Source organism: Pyxicephalus adspersus, chromosome 7, assembly GCF_032062135.1.
Source record: "Pyxicephalus adspersus chromosome 7, UCB_Pads_2.0, whole genome shotgun sequence".
NCBI lineage: Eukaryota > Metazoa > Chordata > Amphibia > Anura > Pyxicephalidae > Pyxicephalus > Pyxicephalus adspersus.
The window spans coordinates 45,866,690-45,889,762 of NC_092864.1; the positions used below are offsets into that span (position 1 = coordinate 45,866,690).

At 38.4% G+C, this 23,073-nt stretch overlaps 1 protein-coding gene and 1 long non-coding RNA gene across 3 annotated transcripts in view; one reads left to right on the plus strand and one right to left on the minus strand.

Moving 5' to 3' along the window:
• Positions 1-23,073, plus strand: part of LOC140335571 (uncharacterized) — a 337,062-nt gene that overhangs the window by 312,263 nt on the left and 1,726 nt on the right. The window lies entirely within an intron of this gene.
• Positions 1-23,073, minus strand: part of STK39 (serine/threonine kinase 39) — a 180,619-nt gene that overhangs the window by 137,736 nt on the left and 19,810 nt on the right. For both annotated transcript variants that reach the window (XM_072418290.1, XM_072418289.1), the window contains exons 2-4: positions 14,978-15,090; positions 3,072-3,180; positions 1,397-1,538 (exon numbers count right to left, since the gene is read on the minus strand). In XM_072418290.1, coding sequence (XP_072274391.1) covers positions 1,397-1,538; positions 3,072-3,180; positions 14,978-15,090 — 364 coding nt within the window. The remainder of the gene's footprint in view (positions 1-1,396; positions 1,539-3,071; positions 3,181-14,977; positions 15,091-23,073) is intronic.

A 23,073-nucleotide genomic window follows, 5' to 3' on the forward strand; every position in this document is an offset into this window, starting at 1 on the left:
CTTCCCTGTGACATAACACTAAGGAAACAACAAGGTGAAGACACAAATTTTATTGCTTTACCAAACTGCCTAAACCAACGAAGAGCCAACATATTGCAGAGTACAGAGTATAGGGTGGGTATACCTAGTAAATTGTACAATCTGGACCAAAAAGTCACCACAAGCTGTTAATGGAGAGACATATTTGAAAGCTACGCATGCAGCATTGGTCAGCAAATAATTTAAATTATATGTTGCATATGAACACATTATATGTAGCAACCGAGTCTGCCATTTTGAACACAAAAGTATTTTGGGATCAGCAACTTTGCCAGCACTTTATAGCTTTATAGATTATAGCTTTATTAAATGGAGCACAAGCTATTTTTGGTTGGCATTTTTTCATATGTGCCTTTTACAACATTGTGCAACAAAATTGTACACTTGCTTAAACTACAGCAGCAAGAAATATTTTATACATTTGGAAATGTCACGCCATTTGTAGAAATGTCTATACCATTTGTAAAGGAAAAAAAAAAAAGAGTTGGCATTATTTACACTAAAACGTGTTTTGCTATGCATTATACTACATCTCATACTTATATGGCTGTTCATTGTCATGCTAACCCCATTCATTGTAACAGGGTCAGTGGCACAACAGACAGCAAAACAGGTAGCCACGCATTGCAGCGAACAAAAAAGAAAAAGAAAAGCTGCAGTGTGTTGTAGCAATGCACTCCATTGCATATAGTGAGAACATCAAACATGGCTTGCTATGAAATGTCTGATATTCCTCTGCATCACACAGTGGGCATGATTTAATAAAGCTCTCCAAAGGCTAGAGAGAATAGACCATCGTGGGAGAATACAGGTCACCCAGCAAAACTGGAATGGATCTGGTCAAGCAAATGATTAGCTTGATTAATAGCAAATTATTTTTAAGAAATTCCTTAAAGGTTTGCTGGATCACCCAGGTTCTCCCATGGTGGTCTATCCTCTTCAGTCTTAGACAGCTTAAATAAATCAGGCTCATTATGTTAGGTGTAGTTTACCACACATAGGGCCTGATTTATTAAAGCTCTCCAAGTCTGGAGAAGATAGACTATCATGGGAGAACCTGGGTGATCCAGCAAACTTGGAATAGATCTGGTCTAGTATTGAAAACATTTAGTAGTAAATGATTTTAGAAATGCCAATCTGGGTTTGTTGGATCATCTAGGTTTTCCCATGATAGTCTATATCCTCCAGACTTAGAGAGCTTTAATAAATTTAATCCAGTTTTCGAGACCTTTAATAAATTAGGGACATTGTGTGGGTGGAGCGTACTGATGCCCTGACCTATATAATCATTTATTTTAAACCTACCTTTACTACCTACATAACAACATTTGTCTAGACTAATAGGATAGTAACATACCTGTGTATTTGCCCATTTCTATGAAGATAATCTAACCCTTCCAAAACTTCTTTAAGTATTGTTGCGATAATCGGTTCCTCCAACACTCCATTCTTGTCTTCCCCTCGACTAACTACGTGCTTTATAATATCCAACATTGAACCTGAAAGGGAACATAATTCGGCTCAGAATGAAATGTCTCAGAAAATCATTTTAATACAGATAAACCCCCAAACTGCAGCAAACTGATTAGCAATTTAAGGCTTAGTCTACATGGAGACCCAAATTTAAAGACTTCTCACACAAAATTTCATTACAAAAATAGATAAAAGTTGTATGAATATTACATGAAAGCATTGAACACAAATAGTATAAAACCAGACTTTTTAAAAAAAAATTGAATTCCTACTCACCCTAAAGCTACAAACTGGGCAACTAGCATTTTCAGAATAAGGTCAGGGAAGCTTAATCTTAGCCTCCTATTAACATGGTCATTTATACCTTCACATACAATAAAAATGTAATAGAAGCTGCCTTCAATAAAAACCACATGCAAAAATGACAATGTTGTATAGGAGATTTTCTAAACTTCTTGCTAAAAGATCCCTGGATAGCAGCAAAATCTGATTTTAAATCTGGTTTTAAACCTTCCTCACATTATCCTAAACTATTTAGGCTAATAAATAAAGTATGGGCATACCCTTGAATTTAAAATGAGTATGGTACTTACCTCCTGTACCAGGGCATTCTGACAAGCATACCTGTAGCTTTGCTGCTGAAGCTTACCTGTGCCTTCCAGCCTCCTGCATTTTCCAATTAGCTGGTGAGGATGACCATCATAGTAATGGGCTGGTGGTAATACATGGACGTGCAGAATGCCCTGGCAAGCTTAGTCAGTGAGTATTATCATCATAGAAATAAGCTAATGGTAAAGCATGAACGTACTGGCAAGCTCTGAGTACCCAGAAGTGTCCATAGGTTTGTTTGTTAGACCCAGCCAACCTTAAAGCGGACCTATAACCAAAATTTTTACTTTATATAAAAAGGTAGATAACTCTTTATTATACATTTAAATTCAAAATGTTTTTTTTTTTCTTTAAATAGGTTTTTTTTTAAAAAAAAGCTCCTCCCCTTCTGTCTTTACTCCCGCAGTGGTAAAGAATGTGAAAACAGAGCCTCGTTCTGCAGATGCCCAATCTCAGGCATGCGTAGAAGGGGCATTTTCAAGCAATGAGATCGGCACTCTTTTCTTCCCCCATTTAAAGCAAACTACGTCACCTGATCTCGAGCCTGTACAGTGTGAGAACGGGTGACATACTCAGAAGAAAAAAAGAACACAGACGTAGATGGCGGTGCCCAGTGCTTCCTCCATGCCGGGACAAGGGAGGATTACCGGACGGCGCAGGACCAAATCGAGGAAAGCTTCCGAGTGACTGGGGGCTCTAAGTGATTTTTTTATTTTTGGATAGTTCTGCTTTAAGCCATGTCAGGAGGGTTCAGCAGGCTGCTGCACATATGGGCACCTCTAGAGGAATGCACCTGCAGCAGTTTTTTTTACTCTTATTATGCAGTGTCTCTGCAAGCAACAACGAGACTCATGAATAAATAATACCACATTACAATATAGTTGAGAAACCCTACAGCAACACGCCATATATCCAAATTGTATATAACATACATAATAGATTTTCATTACCTCCGCTTAGTAACTTCATAACCAGCCACAGCTCGTCCTTCACCACAAATGAGGTATAATAGGTTACAACATTGGGGTGACTGCATTGACTCATGGCTTGTATCTCTTTCTGGAAAGGAAACATACCATCAGGAGTTAGTTATAAGTAACAGACTGAGTGAAACATAATAACAAAACCCAATATCCCCTTAAAATAATAATTTAATGAATTATGATGATTTAAACCCTGCACATGATGAGAGAATATTTGAAAACAGAATGAAAATAAGCAGATTCAGAAAACAGGCAGCTGAACTTATATTTAAATCTGTATTTTCATAATAAAGAATTTGCAGCTAATTTATTAGCGTACCCAGCAAAACTATTAGCAAATCTCCTTGGATTTCCAATTAGTACCCACTACCATCTGTATATCAGAGGAGTTTCTCTCCTATGCATTTAGTTGCTGCAGACAGGCAGAGCTGGGATCTCTAGAAACTGGTTAATAAAAACTCTTCTTCACAATAGCAGAAAGCAAAAAAATGTAAGCTTTTCAAGGGCCCTATGCCTTAGGCCCAACAATAAGAAAGGGGATGCCAAATCTTTGTATATATAACTCCCACAGGGTAAGCGGTTATTATTACACAGGATTTATATGGCTCCGACATGTAACATGGCGCTTTACAAAGTCCATAGTCATGTCACTAGCTGTCCTACAAAGAGGCTCACAATCCAATGTCCCTACCATAGTCATATGTCATTAACACAGTCTTATGTGGGTTTCCATTAATTTTGGGGGGAACTCAATTTACTTAACTGTATGTTTTTGGAATGTGGAAGGAAACCAGAGTACCTGGAGGAAGCCCACGCATGGTGAACCTGCAAACTCTATGCAGATAATGCCCTGGCTGAGATTCAAACCTGGGACCTAGTGCTGTAACGGCCAAAGTGCTAACCACTGAGCCACTGTGCTGCCCATGCTACACCAAAATATTTTAGTAGTACACCGGTATAAGTAATATAGCTCAAAACTCAATTAGAATGGGCACCTAAAGGTAGTGCAAACTGGTAAATACTTGAAAATTACTGACACCACAGGTGGCAACATTTCAAGAGGGAGGAAGCTTTCTCAAGCAATTCTCACTTTCTTCTGAACATCAAAAATAGAAGACCTTCTGAACGTGATATTGATAGAATGGAATAGCATGCAGAGTGCCATGATAATTAACTGACATTCTGGCCCAGGGGTGTTAGGCTATGTACACACATCAGAGGATTCTTACTTGATATGATAGGTTGAGCTAGACTCGGGTGGGAAACTAACATGTTTACAGCCTTCGTCCAACATTGTTCATGGATCCTTTGGGAAGGATCCATGAACCACTGATGAGGAACAACTGCAATACTCTTAGATTGTAAGCTTTGCTGGGCAGGGTCCTCTCCTCCTGTGTCACTGTCTGTATCTGTCTGTCATTTGCAACCCCTATTTAATGTACTGAGCTGTGTAATATGTTTTTGCTATATAAATACTCTTTATTGATGATAATAATAATAATACAATTCATGGGAGGATAGCACAGTGGGTAGCGCTAACTTGTCATTTGCCACTGTTTGTCACTGGAACTATAGGACTAAACGGTGCTTTACAATTCCTACATGGGTTCTAGCATTTCCCACTACTACTAAAATATAACATTTGTATTTTAGACTGTGTAAAGCATTGCCAGCTGGAGTGGAAATGAGAATGGATATTAGTAAGAACCGGAAAACTTAAAGAAAAAAAAATAGACCAACACACACTTTAAAACAAAAGGTATGGTGGGCAGGCAACTAGCATTTGTAGAATGTTATCAGAGAATAAAATTCTTACCAGGCTGTCATCTATATGAATGGTATGAGATCACAGCTAGATAGGTTAGGTGTGATGAATTAAACAAAATAAAATGAAAGATGTACAGAAAACGAATAATTGTACATAGTGACCCTTTCTCAAACAGCACAGAGGACTCTGGTTAGCTGCGGCATATATATGCTTGTTGTTGTGGCATACGTAAGAAATTAGATTCGCTAAAAGTCTAAATGGTTTCTGTGCCATTACACTAATCTCACTCAGTTAGCTGCCTCACCGATGGTCTATTTTTAATTTGTACAGTCATCATTTCACACACACGAATCCTGCTTTCTGGACTCTGTTCAAGGTTTTATTGTGGTCTTTCAAACAAGACTCCAAATCAAGGTCCACTCTGTCTCTGCCTTCAGGGTTTGTTTTGGCAGCCCAGTGAATGCAGTGACAGAACAATGAACATCTCTTGGCCTCCACTCAACTTCCTATTTCCCATCACATAAATGTGCAGAGGTTGGAAACTCTCACTGACAATTTATTGCAGTTGTATCCAAAATGAAACATTTTTGGGATCTGGTTTCTGAATGTACAATTACAAATGAAATATGAATAATGATTCATCCTCTTTCTTTGCTAATAATGGATTTGTAAATCACTGACAATTTTTCCTCTTGGTTGGCCTATGAGATATAGTGCTGTTTTTCATCCTGAACCCCTTTGTTTTATCTCACTGTGAAAAGCAGCAATGTGTAGGTTACATATACCAGCTTCCTTCATCCAGTAATTATCTTATTTCTTTGATCAGCAGATGATCAAAGCCCCCTGTACAAATGATTACACTGTGGAGATGGCTCAGTGAATAAAAACCTGACCATAGGCTAGAAGATCTCAAGAAGCAGCAGGTGGTAACAGCAGCTTCCCACGCTGGTAGAAATCACAGCTTAGCCAGTGCCAGTCACAATCAGCTCCCTGACCCAGCAGATGTAATGTACTGTGCAAGTTTATTTCCCTTGTCCCTGGACACATCATCCAATACATCAATATAATAACAAGGATCTTTACTCCAGGAATCTAATGCAACTGAAGAAAAAGGCAAGTCAAGAAAAGCTGAAAATTAAATTATTTGGGAAATGGCTGACCACACTATAGCCTGTGGGTTACAAGACCCCATGCAGGACTCCTAAAAGAGGGTGATATTTGTACAATAAAATGGGAGAGAGAAAGAAAGAGAAAAAACAGGTACTTACAATGTAAATGGTTCATTCATAGCCTGGCTTTTGGACACATTCATTAGCTCTCCTAGCAGTACCCTATTGCAGCCTCTAGATGTCAGTGTAACTACTATAACCAATAAGTGCTTATCCAATAAATCTGCTCATACAGATCATAATACACACTGTCAAATATTTGCAGTTGTTTATGTTTGTTAATTAGATTTTAATCATATCAAACATCAGTATATTTAGGAATTAACCATCTATGCTTTATAAACACTTTAGATTTAAAGCTGAACTCTGGGCATATAAATTAAACAGCTTTAAATAGCTTAGTACAGTGGTTCTCAATCAGGGTTATGTGAAACTCTAGGGTTTCTCCAGAGGTTTTCCTTAAGCAATGTGGGCTTCTTATGTCAGTTTTAGTGACACCAATGATGTTTTTGGCTATCTGTAACTGTGTCAAACTTACCATTGACCACCACGGTACATTAATAGCTATGGATATAGTAATATTGTGGGGATTAACTGAAGACCTGACAGTAAATTCAAGGTTTTTCCATTTTTAAAAGGTCAAAAAGGCTGGATAAGTAGCTACAATACTTCTAATTCCCCACTCCACTGCAAATACAGTAGACACCAGCATTATTGTAGTGCTGGTGTCACAAAAGCAGCATAATTAGGGGTTGCATTTTGTACATTGGAACACCTAGATGGGGAATAAAGTGGTGCATGGTGTCAGTATTTCCCATACCTGCAGTGCTAGTGTCAGCTGTAGTAAATGTACAACAGAAGCTGTACTATCCAACACAATTACAACAAAAACTAAAGGTGCATGCAGAAAAAAATGGGATATATTTTTCTATCATTCACTCAATGTAATACATTTACCCAAGAAGATTTACCAGGATTCACCCAGCAAAGTGAATAATGACAGGGTGCCTAATCTTTAAAGTACAGTAGGAGTTATTTTCATGTTTATGGGTTTGTGTAGTTTCATGTTTAGAGGTTCAGAAATCTACAAAAGCCACAAATCCACAGTTACAAAGTAAAGAAACAGGTAAGAATACATGATCCCCAATTTTAACCAAGGTATAGTGTAAATAATGTCACGGTGAAAATGTGGGGGGGGACCTTCACAATCACACAGCCATAAATAGAATGTATAGTACAGGAACAAACCTTTTGTATCTTTTTAAAAACATATGTTGGGCTGGCATTGTAACTTGCACATGAGTAAACATCCACATGCATATGAGTGAGATTGGGCATGCGCTCACATTTGGGCTTCCCCTTTACATTTTCCTATGTGCGGAAGTGCGCCACTTGATCTCACAGTATGAGATCAGGTGACCTAGACAGAAAAACCCAGAAGAAGAGGAAGAAGATGGTGGCACCCGGTGTCTTCCTTGACTAGACTAGGATCGTGGAAGAATCAACAAGGCTTTCGACCTATAAAAATAAGTGTGTTTTTTTTATTTATATTTTTAAAGATAGGTCTTCTTTAAGCTTTATTATGTATTTATTCTATTGTTTTTTTTAGCTCATTTTAAACTTTAAAAAGGTTTTATCCCAATAACCTCCCCCCATAACCCCAATTCTGCACAACTTTCATCTAAAACTGATCCATTTCCCACTTCTTCCGCTGTTTCTACCATTTCATATAATAAAATCAGGATGAATGTCATTTGAAGTGCAACTCACCTTTCAAACTGGTAAAAAATGTTTCTGTTGCAAGTCCAGCAGCAGGAGCTCAATTACCCTGTGCTAGCAGTATGTAGGAGAGTCAGACTGCTGCTCTCACACACTTTAAAGTGATTTGGCTTTCCACTAGTTAGACATGCTCCCCAAATTATCATCATCATTGTTATTAAGAAAAAAAAAAAAAAAGAAAAAAAACTATTTCATTACTTGTGATTATAAGTGAACCATAGAGGGTTTTTTATTTATTTGCCTTACACTCTGGGAATCCTGGTGTAGCAGCATGACGTAATACAGTTCTGCCTAACATCAAGCCAATGAATATTATGAAATGTAGCACAATAGTAACTCTGTAGGAGTAAACCTGAGGGATACATGTTTATACATTTAATAAACATTCACAGGCTGCCACGTCATACTGTGTCATGTCACTATGAAGGTCTAACTTCTCATCCTGCTCTGGACAGACACAGATCTCGAGGATAGAGGACGAGGTTGGGGTGGTTGAGGTTCTGTAATTAGATGCAAAATGTGCCCAAAGTCCACCAACAAAGCAGAACTCCAGCTACACAACTAAATACTCAAGTAGAAAAGTCGCTGTTTTACCACAAAATGCACTGACCTCCCCAGAAATTTTTTGAATTGAGTGGGAAGAAGCTGTAAGAGGGTGGTGACCCCTGTATTGTGACCCAACTTTTCAGTAACCACCCAACAGGTGGTTATTGAAAAGTGCTGGGTGGTGCACCCAGCTATAGGAGGCTGGGGAGAAAGATGCAATGTATTAAATTCCACCCGGGTACTAATTTGATTCAAACCTTTCTCACACCTTGGTAAATCACTTTTAATGCCCCAAAACTTCCAATGCCACTCCCTTCCTCGAACGTGCTTCTTGAGCTAAGTGTTTAGTTTCTTCTTTCTGTTCTCTCCCCTGATGACCATTTACCATCTTCTTTTGCAAGTATGCCTTTGCTATGTTCTCTATAGCAACATGGTTTCTTCAATTAAACTAATAATAATATTTATGTTAAAGTGTATCTAAACCACAGAAATAAATACATTGCTGCCCCTGTACAAAGCATTGGTCCGACCACATCTGGAATATGCAGTCAAGTTGTGGGCACCAGTTCACATAAAGGACCTTGTGGAATTAGAAAGAGTGCAGAGAAGGGCAACTAAACTAATAAAACGAAGGGAGGAGCTCAGCTATGAGGAGACATTAGCTGAACTGAATCTATTCTCCTTTGAGAAGTTTAAGTGGGGATATGATCACCCTGTATAAATATATAAATGGTCCATAGAGAGAACTCTTTTCCCATTTATTCACTTTTAGATCATTACATAGAACAAGAGGGCACTCTTTGCATCTGGAGGAAAAGAAGTTTAAGATAAGGAAAGGGATTCTTCACTGTAAGGTCTGTGAAAACGTGGAATCGGCTCCCTCAGGACATACTTTCAGCAACTACTATAGATTGCTTTAAGAAAAAACTGGATGTTTTTCTAGAAGCACAGAATATAACTAGGTAATAACATTTTAAAGTATAGATAACTGAGAAGGAGGGAACATCCAATTGCCTTATCGAATCAGGAAGGAATTTTGTTTAGAGCAAATTGTATCTGGGTTTTTTTTCATCCTCTGGACCCACTATGTCCAAAGGGTTTTATATCTAGTATATGTTTATTTTCCTAGTGGTTGAACTTGATGGACTTTTTTCAACCTGACTTACTATGTAACAATTTATGTAGCTTTAGAGTGTTTTTTCTTCCCAAACTGCTTTTTCCAAAAAATCCAACCAGTAATATATCAAGTAATATATCAACATCTATTCACCTCAAACAAAGCATTGTCACTTTTTATGTACACTCCAGAGCTGGACTGCCAATACACAGGGTACTGATACATAAGGAGTTCTTACAAAAGTGCTTGATTTATTAAAGCTCTCAAAGGCTTGGGAGGATATACTTTCATTAGTGAAGCTGGGTAATCCAGAAAACCTAGCTACTGGACACCAATTTCAGAGAATATTTTTCTTCATGGACCCCAACAAAATGGTTTTGGCAGGGGTTCCCTAAGTATTTCAAGGGTTTATCAGGGGTAAAAAGGTTGAGAAAGGCTGCCCTATAGGATGTGTAGGTATGTAAAAGTGTAGGAATAGGGGACTGCTTTTGCTTTCAGGTTTTGTACTAGACCTGCCAGGACAATGTATGTATTTATGGTAAATTATTTAATGGCAGCGATTCCAAAACAATTTAGCTGAAAATGTTTTCATAAATGGCAGCTGGTCAATGTGATGGTCACTTTTAGGAATTTCTCAATGGCTTATACCTCATTTAACTCCTACATCCTACTACCTAATTTCCCTTTAGAGGTTCAATTTGGTTAAAACCATTTTTCTTACAACATATTAAAAATGTTGATCTGCAATTATCCATGCAAGACTAAACATCTAAGTGAAATGAATTGGGAGTAATAAATGATTAATCTCCCCCGGTATACATTCTGTGCTTTTCGCTGCCACCTGCGGATTGCCTCTCACTGTGTAATTGAATCAGGAGCAGATGACCTGCCTTTAAGACCTATAAAGTGCATTATTACTTATTTAACATCTTTTTAGAGAGGGAAGCTGAGTAATCTAAACACTGCTGTCAACATATCCATACTTGTCTTAACCTACAAGAGTAAACTGCACAGAAACAAAGAACTGGACTTTAAGAGGACCTGTGAAGGCAACGTGAAAGCTGATGGAGGAAGGACTATATTGGGCCTGTATTGTCTATTGGCTCTTTGCAGCTAATCATTTTTCTAGTTACTGACTTATCCAATGCCTTGATCCAGACTGTCTGTGTAGAGGGTGCTGTCCAGTTTGATTTTCAGGGCTTTTCTTCTGATACCTGAAAGTAAACCATTTTTGTGCAGATGGCTAGAAAACTGTTCTCCCATAGGAGACAAACTTTGCTAAGAGGAGTATGCATGCTGCAAAGACAGAATGCAGGGGGATTTTTTGTAAAAACTAGTGCATGCTTTCAGGAATCTACAATTAGGATAGTGGAAATATAGAGCAAGGAGGGAGTAGAGGAGCAATGACATAAGCCCCAAATAATGTAATGTTTGAACTTATCCCAATTCAAGATCAATCAAAGCTACTAAAATGCATGTAGTGTCTGTGTCTGCACTGTACCTAGGAATACGAACATATTTTTGTCATGCAGCATGCTTGACTACGATTTCAATTATCCTTTAGGTCAGAATTAACCATAGTTTAAACCAGCCAACTACCTTCTAGGTGCATCAAAACAAAGAAATGTTCAACATCTTAGGCCAAGGTCAGGTGGGCTGTGAAAAGAATGGTTCCTAGGGGCTCCATCCACTATGCTGGTTCTTAATAATCCAGCATTTGAACACTTGATGAGTGAAAGGTAGGCAACTGCTGAATACTGCATGCATTTCCAATGGTAGGGCCCAGGTGAGATGATACATGTAGCACCTAGACCACAGGTACAATTTCTGGGTGTAGGGAAATGGAAACCACACCACAACCACTCCTCCCATCTAAGCTTAGCATTACTGTTTTTTCCTTCTAAAGCAGCTGCAGCCTTAGTTGGAAACTCTGCAGACGGGGTCCCTTGCCTGTATGGAATCAGTGATCCCATTGCATATGTCTTACCCATTCCTTACAGAGGCAGACCCACAGCTCTTAAATCAGCAAAGCTAATGCCCCAACTAATTGGAAATGGCTCTGACTCAGCACAAAGTATATTTAACCTCTGTAGAGAGAATGCTGCTTACCCACAGATAAGAAAAGTTCCGTTCTGCAGCATGCCGGCAGGATACAAGCAGCTGTGGCTGCTTTAAAGAGAACACAAACAATAATGCTTTGAACACCTTTTGTTTGATGCACCCGGTATGTATTTCACTGACAAATTGAATAATAAGTTTGATGGTAAAGAAAAAGTGTCAACAGTGACAGCAATTACCTAAAGACTAATATTTTACATTTTCATTTGGAAAGCTACAACCAGTAAACATGCATTGGAGAAGTAGATCTTCAGCTTACCAAATCAGGTTGTTCAAAAAAAGAAAAAAAAAAAAAACTACAGACTAATTTTAAAGGGCAGAAAGTCTAGTTTAAAATGGGGAACTATAAAAAAACACTAAACATAAGATGTGCTTCCTAATGGTCTTGAAAAAGCAGCTACTAAAGTCACTTTTCATATACGTTCAGGAGGTGAACCCAACCTCCACTATTACATCATGATCAATGACAAAAGTTTGGTAAGAACATGTTACTAGAGGTTTAATTTGTTTATTAGGAGATGAGAATGCTTTTCTAATCTTGATTACAAACTATATCTCTAGCATATATAAATAAATATATATATTTTAGTTATATAGCCTACTATATCCCAAGAAAGAGTGGCAACACCGGAAGATATATAGATTTATTTTGACTTTGATCATTTTTTATAGTTCCAAAAGCTGAGCTTTTTTGGAACAGTGAAGGTCTGACTGTGCCCCAATTTCTAAAACTGTCATGGCTACAAATTAGCTGATGTCCTCAGCCCTAAATAATGTGTTGTCTATATCAAACACAATAAAGAAGGGGATTGATAGATAATTGCTATCTTGGACTTTGAATTGTTAAAACTGTAAATAGGGTTTAGAAATCCCTGTGGAGTGGGTCCTGATTGATTATGAGCAGGGTAACCAAGACCCATGAAGTGTCAGCGTCTAACCCAATGTACTATTGTAGCTGATTAGTAAAACACACAAAGTAATCCGTATGTTTCACTGTCCTTCGAGTCCTTAAGTGGTAAGTGCCAATTAAAGCTGAACTCCAGCCATATTTTTCTTTTTGCACACTTGCAGATTGTTCTCTTTAGTGTTCTCCCCAGTCCCTTTTTAGCTGGGTGCACCACCCAGCAATTTTCAGTAACCGCACGGCTGGTTATGAGTGGTTACTGAATAGCTGGCTCATATTACAGGGCCCGCAACTCGCCTACAGCTTCAGGGTCTCCCACCCAGTTTAACAGATTTTTGGGGAGAATACTGCTCTCCTGTGCTTAAGTGATTAGGACAACCACACAACAAGCATTGGAACCTGCAGCAGATATCTTTATCCCACTTAATTTCCTGCCTGATGGACAACTAGCCTACCCCTTTCAGCCATAGCTTTCACACATTTAGTCTCAGCTTGATCTGTGGGTGTTTCCTAGTGTGGGCTTCAAGCAAATACAGTTCTTACAGGAATTCATGTGTCAATATAGTATGTGGGAGACAGTGCTGTGAGCTGACAAAGCCCCACTTCCCTTGCTGAAATGTACTCTTCTGCTGTCATGGTGTTTATTGTACACCAACGTCCTCTAGATGTACATTCAGTGGAGTTACAAAGAACTTCAATGTTTCTTGGTACTCTAAGGTTGTACCTCAACAGTGTCAGAGGAGAATGAATAATAAGCGTTAGGTGAAAACAGTTTAGGAGACTAGCCCTGAATGAGAGGTACGTGGCAATTTCAAAGCATGTTTTAGATTTGCCCCTAGTTCATTGTTAACACAGGGGAGAGGGTTGTTCTAATTTTAGTAAATGCAAAGGATCAGCCTAATGAAGGCACAAGAACTAATAATAGCATTAAATAAATGCAGGTTGACTGTGAATTCCAGGGACTCTTTCCCATTATTGGATCTTTTGCAGTTATAATGTTAAAAGGCCTAAGAAGAAGAATTACACAGTTCAAAGTCAAGGTATTTAAAAAAGAAAAACAAAAAACAAAAGTACAGAGAGGCATTATATACAGGGAAGAAAGGGAGGTTTAAGGGATACCTTAGGATGCATCTATAAAATATATCAATTATATAAAGGTTTAATAATTAAACATTGTGCTTTAAACTGAGAGACCCTTTGTAAGCACAAAATACTTAAGGACACATCCTTGCACACCCACAATCGCTGGAACCATGAGTTTTAGGTAAAAAATTATCACTATTTACATTGTTGATTTGCATTAATGTTTAAATATAACCAATGCAATAACCTAAACAGGATGAATAAAAGGGTTCTGTATAAATATATTTATCATTTACCTGCCAAATGAGGAGGATTGAGGAACATTTTAGTTCCAAATAATAATGGCTGGATATATGCATTTTTATAACATTATGCTTTCTACTCTTTTACCGACCAGCTCATTTCTTCCTCACTCATATTAAGGAGTATGATTCTACAAACCATCTTCTTTGTATTGTTTTTGACCAGTTTATGTCTTAATTTCCCATAACTTTATACCTACACATTTAAAAAAACAGCCCTCTTCTTTGATGATCACCTTAGGTCTTCGTTACTCATAACCTCACACTTTGCACAACTTCAATATTTCTCTCTAGAATGATTACTGCCTCATATAAATCTCTTACACTTGGTCCTGCTTGTAATGAAGGTAAACTTCCTCAAAACCAACATCCCAATACTGCCTACCCTACTGCCTCTTTTCCAGAGCCATTCCTTTTATTTCATCTCCCCCCACCTTCTGCCATTTATTTCAACTATAATATCTAGTGATCTTTATTCTCTTGAAACATAAACCCATTAAGTCATGCTTTCTTCTTTACTTTAATCGTATTTTAAATTGTTTTTGTCTGAAAGTACACACTATATTATTTCTGGTACACTGGTGTGTATAATGTTGGTACTTAGATAAGTGGAGAATAATTCATAATATGCAAGATCTATTATCCCATAACAACCAGATTTCCCCTTTTACCCTTTACAGCATCTGGAATAATAATAACATGCTAGTTGCCTGCATACACAGATCAGAATATTATTTCTGCAGTTATGTAGCAGGATTGATAATTGGGCTACTTGATGGATCAGAAGCCACTAGAGGGAGATTCAACAGAAATACAAACATAAAGAAAAGATCTTTAAGAAAATCACAATTAGGCTATATGAATAAAAATACTGCACTGGCAAAGTAAAATGTATACTCAATAAACAAAATAAAAAAAATGTAATTGCATATCTGGTTAGATGGAACATGTTATATTGAAATCATATACCAGCTCAGGAACAGCAAGCTAAAACAAGTTTGGACATTAAATTATTTTCTGCTGACAGCAAGTAGAGATGGCCGCTGTGATAACGCTGATAAGTCCAAAAACAACACTCTGTACTTACTAGCAACTCATCCATGCTGGTTTGGCATTTCTCTAAGTTTATCCTCTTTATGGCCACTCTCTCTTGTCTGGGTTTGCATAGCGCTGCCTGGACCACTGCTGTGGCGCCGCTTCCTGAAACAAATTAATCAAGAGTGAATAAAATTACAGAGGACCGGTCACAAAAATACAAGCACAGCAAATGTATATATATATATATATATATATATATATATATGCAGAAGCAGAAATATCTACATCTAAAATAGTTTTAATTTAAAATAAATTTAAATGTTTCTAGTTACCGTAATGTACATGCACCAAAAAAAAAAATATGACAAATCAAGAATTTATTGAAGCATTTTAAGCTCATTTTATTAATGCAACAATTTGTTAATGAAACATACAAAACTAAAGATATCATACAATGCTGGCCGGTCATATGTTGATCTCCACTCACCATTCCTTTACCAAAGAGCAGAAACTACACCATACAATGTGTCAGTTTTAGGGGGTCACTAACCTTCTTTGTATTTCTTCCTACTAAATCTTCAGGTCCCTACATCTCCACATTCCTGAGAAATTAGGGTTCACAGAAGGTAAGTGGCCAGCTATGTGTGACAGGGGAGCACGGTATGACAGGTATATTCATTTGTATCTTGTGATGTATCTGGTGAGGTTACAGTTACATTTTCCTTTTCTTATAGAGAAATTGGGGGTCATAGTGAGTAAATGGATAGCTATGTGTGACCAGGTAGTGTAATATGATGGGCATAACATTTTATGGGGGGGGGCTTTTTCTACTGGCTCCTACATTTCCAGTTGCCAACATCCCTCTGTTCCAGGGAAATTGAGGGTCAAAGAAGGTCTGACACATCGTGGTATCTGCAGATTTGACTTCAGGCAGCAGTGAGCAATACTGAGCATCTCCCCCTAGGCTGGGTTCTTTGGCACAAGGAAGGGATAACCACACCGCAACCTCACTGCCAGTCCAAACGCGAATTGACAGTACCCTAATGCTAACTGCTATGGAAGTGGGCCCCAGGGGTCCCTAACATGCAAGCTCAATTTGGGGACCCTGGTCTTGACATGAAAATATCCCTGCTTATTAGGATTTTATGCCAGTGACCCCGTATCTTGCAACTTGTTATGTTTAGGGGGCTGAAACTTGGTTTAGTAGCAGCTCTCAGGGTCCCCTGTGTACCCTGAAAATTTCTATGACACTTAGTGTAGGAGATATGAAGGTTTATACATAGGGATAATGACAGCTGCATGGACACAGACACAGCTCTTATGCTGCTGCTGGGATTATCTCACAGTACAATTTTGGCGGGGAGCAGTCACATGCAGCTGATATCTCCTCTCCTGGCAGCACTATCTCATAGAGGAACACAGAATGCCCCAACCCCTGCATAACAACGAGCAGAAAGAGCAGAGATGGAGTGAGCAGAGGGCCGGATCTGGCAGCTCCAGCCTCGCAGGCCGTAGGTTGGGCACGCTTGCTTTAGAAGATAGACTATCATTGGAGAGCCCTAATATAATAAAAAAATTACCGGTTCCCAAACCTGGGAGGGCTTTTTACTGTAAATATGCCTATTAGCTCTTGCATCTGCCCTACAGGAAAGTCGCCAATCTTTGTGCCAGTCCCAAGTAATACATCACAAATTAGTTTGGCTGTACGGAGAGCCCACAAATTGTAGGTCATTAACTGATAAAGTGGTCATTAGGGATGTGTGATGAGACTAGCTTGTACACAGGCCGTGCTTAGGAAGGTCCTAGAATGGTTTTTATCCATTTCTATTAAGGTCTCAGAAGACTCTAGCTGAATTTTCATTGTTCAATAAATTATATTGTATATGTTTAACAGTTGGAGTTAATAAACAGAGTATACACAAAGCACAAAGTTTGGACCAGCATTTCAATTTGTGAATGTATGACACAGTTGAAGTTAGTCAAAAGTGCTTAACATTACAAAGAGTTGTGGACCATAAAGCAGAGATATAATGACATTTTCAAAATTATTTAAAAGGGTGAATAACCCTTTTATAAAATAAAGAAAATGTCTTTAAAGTATTTTTTTTTAAAGTTAGATGATGAGGACCTAAGCACCTCTGTCTTTACCACTGCAGCAGTAAACAATGAATGAGAAACCCAGAGCCTCCTGGGATACATACGTCACATATCCCAGGGGGCTTCAGGGTGCTCCTTCTGTACATGTCCTATCTCAGGGGCTTTCCCTGCAATATTTAAAAAAAAAAGTGCACATCCGCTGTGTGATTTGCACTTTTTTTTACATTTTCTGGAAGAAACGTCATCTGATCTCACGCCTTCACAGTGCAATATCAGATGATGTAAGAAGAACCTAGAATACTCCAGAAGATGGAGTCACCCTCTGTTTCCTCAGTACAAGAAAAAAAAAGAAATCTGGAATGGCGCAGGACCCACTGGAATCTGATTGTGGAGGGTAGGGGTAATCATTTATTTTTTAATTAAAGTCCTGCTTTAGGCCCTTGTTTGAGTATTTAAAGGGATAATATCGGTAACAAACTATTAACTCCAGCACAGCTAGTATAAGGGCATCTGGTAGTAATCTGTTAGAGTGCCAAGACATGGTGGTCAAAGTGCAGCTGCAGGTAGGATGTGTCCCATGGGCACAGGACTAGTCACCAATATTGCCTAAATGCTCACTGCAGCTGGTCTTTTCTCCCATCAATAATTTGCCATGCGTTCTACTGTAATGTGATGCTGTCCAGATGAGACCAACTTGGGAGAGAAGACTTTTCTTCCTGAGGTCAGAATTGCCACTCTGAAGTCTAGAAATATAATAACTACTGGGGGAATATTCAGGAAGGGGAAGGAGAGATGGAGGAAGCACAGATCAACAGAATGAATTAGGAACAAGCAGGGAGATGCATACTGTGCAGATTTCTCTGCAGCAAGCTGCACAGTAGTATCATCACCATATCTTCATATCATCACCATATAACTCAAATTCAGACTAGTAGTCACAAGCAACAATGATAGGACCTTATTCCAGATGAGGGATTAGAGATCAGGGATATTCAGATTCATAAAGTATACCTACTAAATTTTAAGAAGTACAATGTACATTTATTTATAATACAGCTTAGTAATCATTGACATTTCTAACATGGCAAACCTTCACTTTTGAGTTCATTTGCAGGCTAATATCCTCTCCCTATTTTTATTCTACAAACTACCCAGTCAGCAAGCTTTTATAATAATGGTAAAAAATGTTACGTTTAGGATGAAAAGACAGATAACCACTATGTAAGCCTGTTTCTACCAGAGATCACCTGAGAGGATTACACTGTCACCTCCAACAGATGGCTTCAGAATTTCTGACACTCCTTAGCTAAATACAAAGAACTTCTACTATATTAATTCAGCATCCGGGCCAGGAACTTAAGCTGTGCACACAGTAAATACAGTCTTTGCCAGCAGTTAAAATAGAACGTCTTCATAATTAGATGGAATTACCTTTAGGGAAATAAAGGAGAGCTCACTACATTTCCTACGTATTCCCTTCTGCATGCCAGATAACTCCATTCATAAAGATATTGCTGCTATATTTACTGTGCTTATTGCTTACATCCAACACAATTTGCAGAAAATAATGTGAATAAGGCATGAGCAAGCTGGAACACTCAATTGTGCAAAAGCTGCAAGTGCTAATCTGTACTTACGTGCCAGCATATATGCATCAGGCATGCCAACATATACCCGGATCTTTATTTAGGTTATTCATTTACATGCATACCTTATATCTACTGTACATAGGGTTCTGTTACATATACCCTTGTCAAGACATTTGTAATCATATCCTTAGATTGTGAGCTCCTTTGAGGGACAGGTAGTGACATGACTATAGACTTTGTAAAGCGGTGCATAATATGTTGGTACAAAATAAATACTGCAGCCTAATAATATTATTGTAGCATGAAATTTAACCAAATATCAGTATTTCACCATGCAATACAATATTTTTGTGTGCAGCAAAAACCAAAAAGTTTTTCAAAGTGTAGTTTCTTCTTTAAATTTGCAACTTCTGTCAGTCAACACTGGGGTTGTCCTCAACCAGCCGCACTGAATGCTTACATAAAATAAACAGGCCACATGTTCTAATAATAACTAGACAAATGATTCTGCTAGTTACACATTTGCCCTTTGTTGAGACAACATGCTCCTGATCTATTTGGATGTCACATCACTATGGAGACCATGGATAATTAATAGTTATGTGAGACAATCGTACTGTCTAATTGCGTGTCTATTTATAATTACAATGAGCATGCAATTTGCACCAAACAAAAGTAACATTTCCTAGGTTAGGCCAACAGTGTGATGAATGATGGTGAGCCTCTCCGCAACACAACAGGCTGCTCAGGTGCCACTTTCTTCAAGAAGGTAAATTGAAATAGATGGCCCAGGATTCTGACAATAAAGACTGACAGAATGTTGTTGAAATAATTCTACTTAATTCTCCCCTGGCCAAAAAAAGAGAAGGGCTAAGGGGCCACAAAGACAGGGGACCAAAAACGCTATGGATCAAGGATGGACCAATCCATGAACCCAGATAGTCAATAATTATTTTTCTAATCAAAACCAATCATCACAAAGAAGCCTAAAGCAGAAATAAACTCACCTGTCATCGCTCCATCGCGGTCACTGACCCCGTCTTTTTTGGTCTTTTTTTAATGGCCATCTTGACTGGCCAGACAGGAATGGGGTAACTCCCATGAAAGTGCACAGGAGTTCATTCATTCCGGGCACCCAGGTATGTCGGGATTGTACACAGAGCTGTACGTGTGTAGCTTAGTGTAGATTCTAATAATGATTGCAGGAAGGCAGGCACGTTTCATTCACTGCAGAAGGGACATCGATTGTTCCTTCTGCAATAAAAATAACCTTTCTGCTTGCATTTTTTTTTAATTTTAGGTTCCACTTAAAAGTGCATCTAAACCCAAAAAGAAAAGATTACTACATTAGCTACATAATTTCCTTTTGTTTCTGCCGCAAAAAACACCGACCTGACTGGGTATGTTGACCCCCTCTAGTGAATCTGTGGAACCACATTGGCAGGACATCAAATATGTCTGCCATCTCTATTACATTAAGGGTGCTGAGATAAGTAGTTTACAGAAGATGTTCAGTGTTCTGCTAACTGGAACATTTATTAGCCAAGGAAAAAAGAAAATGAATGCAGCCACCACATGTAAAAAATTGCTAAACCACAATAGAATAATTTTGGTGTTGGGATTTAGGTATCCTTTAGCACTCCTGGAAATTTTATGCAGCCCCTAAGATTGGCTTCACCCCTATGTTTTGTAAAATGTTTGTTACCGCAATGTACAACACTCTGAACACTCTTTGTTGCTTTGCCATTTATTTACGGTACTCCAGTGGTATTCCAGCCAGCGTGGCCTGTGAGGGCCAAGATAGAATGATGTGCAGAAAACTAGAGCTTGTTCCCTTCACTCCCCTTTCCTTCTGCTGCATAATAAATTGTTTTAAGTTCATCATTACTGCTCATTCACACCATCAATATTGGACTGCATTGCCCTACACAGACCCAATGCAAACACATAGCAAATAGCGTTATCATGCTGATGTGACTGGCTCCATCTTTTATTTTACTCTAAAGAGGAACCAATCCTAAACTGTGTCTGGAACCTTTTGCAAAGTTTACTCACAATATGACCAGTTACACTCTGAATGTCAAGCTTAATGGAATCTGGGACTAATAAGGTTACATATGTAATTACCAACTACAACTACACACATTAACACACTGACTTTTTTATATATATATAATAAGATATATTAGATATCTAACGTCCTCCCCACACCTTTTGGTTGGACGTACCAACTGGCACTTTTCAGCACCCACCGGGCTGTATTTTGGTGGTTATCAAAAAGTAGGATCACAATGCAGGGGCCACCATCCAACCTACAGCTTCTTCCCCTACCCAGCTTAAAAACAAGTTCTGGGGAGGATACTGGATATCTCCAGAAATGAAAGATAAGACCGGCCCACAGGAGGACTGCAAAAAAACCAGCTGCCTTACAAAAAAGGCTACAGTTCCAGCAAAGCTATGTGTTTTGGTGGCCATTAATCTCACTTCCTTTGTTGGCCCCAAGTTCCCAGTCCAACTTTTCGTTCACTAGAATATCTATAAAGACATTACTATGATTTCCCTTTTAGAGATCACTTCTACAGCAGCCAGCAGCTCCACATATGTTGCATCTGTTTGTTGGGGTATAACACGGCAGCAGTAATTGTAAGAACTACTTTGAAGAACTTGCTGTGCCGAGTGGATTATGGGTTTGATAAATTACCCAGTACTGATGCGACGTCGCCACACTGGCCCTTGCCAAATATACCCAGGGATCCTGTTTGCTAGTTAAAGCAGATGGACCTTTATAGCACACAGAAAAGAGACTTTTAATTTAAAATCAACATGTTAAGATTTCACTGTGTGAATGTCCCTGCAGTGAAACGAATTTAAGAGCAAAATGATTATGATAATTCGGTACAGATCTTGTTGATCTGTCATATCTTATATATATTATTTTCATATTTAGTATTTGAAGTTAAAAGTAACAGAAAAAATAAAAGGCTGTAGTAATATGTGAACGCATGAGATTGGGGTGAAAGTAAAGTTGCAAGTCATATTAGGACCACAAAAATAAAAAGGCCTCATAGGAATGTCACCCCTCACATGCATCTCATTTTATCAGATAGGTTGTAGATATTTTGTCAGTAAAGCTAACATCTAATCACAAAGGTTTCTACCCATTACAAAGATGTTTACTTTGTCCTTGTGTCCTTAGGTACAACAGCAAGCTGTGAGCTACCTATCTGCTAGCCCACACTATCGAGGTAATCATTTCTGAGGGTATAGTTGCCTATTTTGTGGGTGGATAGTATATCACATGATTTAAGATGATGATTTCTGTTTGGTTTCACTCTCCTTGTGGGTAGACAGTGACCCACATGGTTTAAGGTGGCCAATTCTATTTTATATATGGCAAGTCTTCAATGACCAAGATGTTGGTTATAAAATGTATAGCGAAATGGTTTCCGGATATATACATTTTTTAAACCCCTTAAAAAAGCCATAAACAAATTTTACATTTACATGTCTGGCGTTTCATTATTTTTTGTAGTTGTTTATTTTATGCATTTTGGGGTAAATTTGTATTTGATGTGTGCAATACCATGCTGGACTTATGTCAACATATTAAAAACATTAAAAGCTAGAAAGACCAATCTCAATTGTAATTTGACACGTTTCATAAACAGTGTCTACTTCTTCAGGAATCCAGTGAGATCAATTGATTGATCGCCCACTCAAAAACAATGGCTGGAAGAACCTACACAGAACGGCAGCAGAGCTTATCGCCAAATATGGACCATCGGTAAAAACTCCTTATAATATCGCAGTATATAACCATCCAAAGATTTCCCAAATAAGCCATTTGTTCTATCCAGAGTTCTATTCCAAGATTGCTTCGATAAGACATCTCCTACTGTCTTGGTCCATATTTGAGGAAAGCTCTGCCATTAAGCATGGAACCTTTACTTTAGCCCCAAATATATAGTATAAATATTTGTGGAAGCACAAAAAGGTGTATAAAGAATACTGTGGGACTGTTTTTATATGAGAAATTCAAGTTAGGCTTTAAAGGAAACTTTTTTTGAGAGGAGAATGGGGGAGCTATTGCCAGCATCTCATCTCTAAATGCTGGTAATGTTTATTCGCTAGGTCTCTGTGCTTTGAGAACATCACAATTACCTTGGTGCTCCTCTCAAAAGCTTTGATGTGAGCAATGGCCTGGCCCTGGAAAAGAGCTTTACAAACAGAAAAATGCTTTGATGGATGGATGTCAATCAGACTATTGAATGCTTTTTCATGCAGACCACCTTAGGTGATAACCATATGTGATATTAGGCCTCCATAATTGAAAGATCTGAAAACCGATGAATGAAAGGAGAAGATCAGGAAGGTCAGGCTGAGGAGGAAAAAGCTAGATGATGCTGGATGTCCTTCAGCCTGGTAATCAGTTGGGCTCTGTCTGAGCCTGTTGATCCAG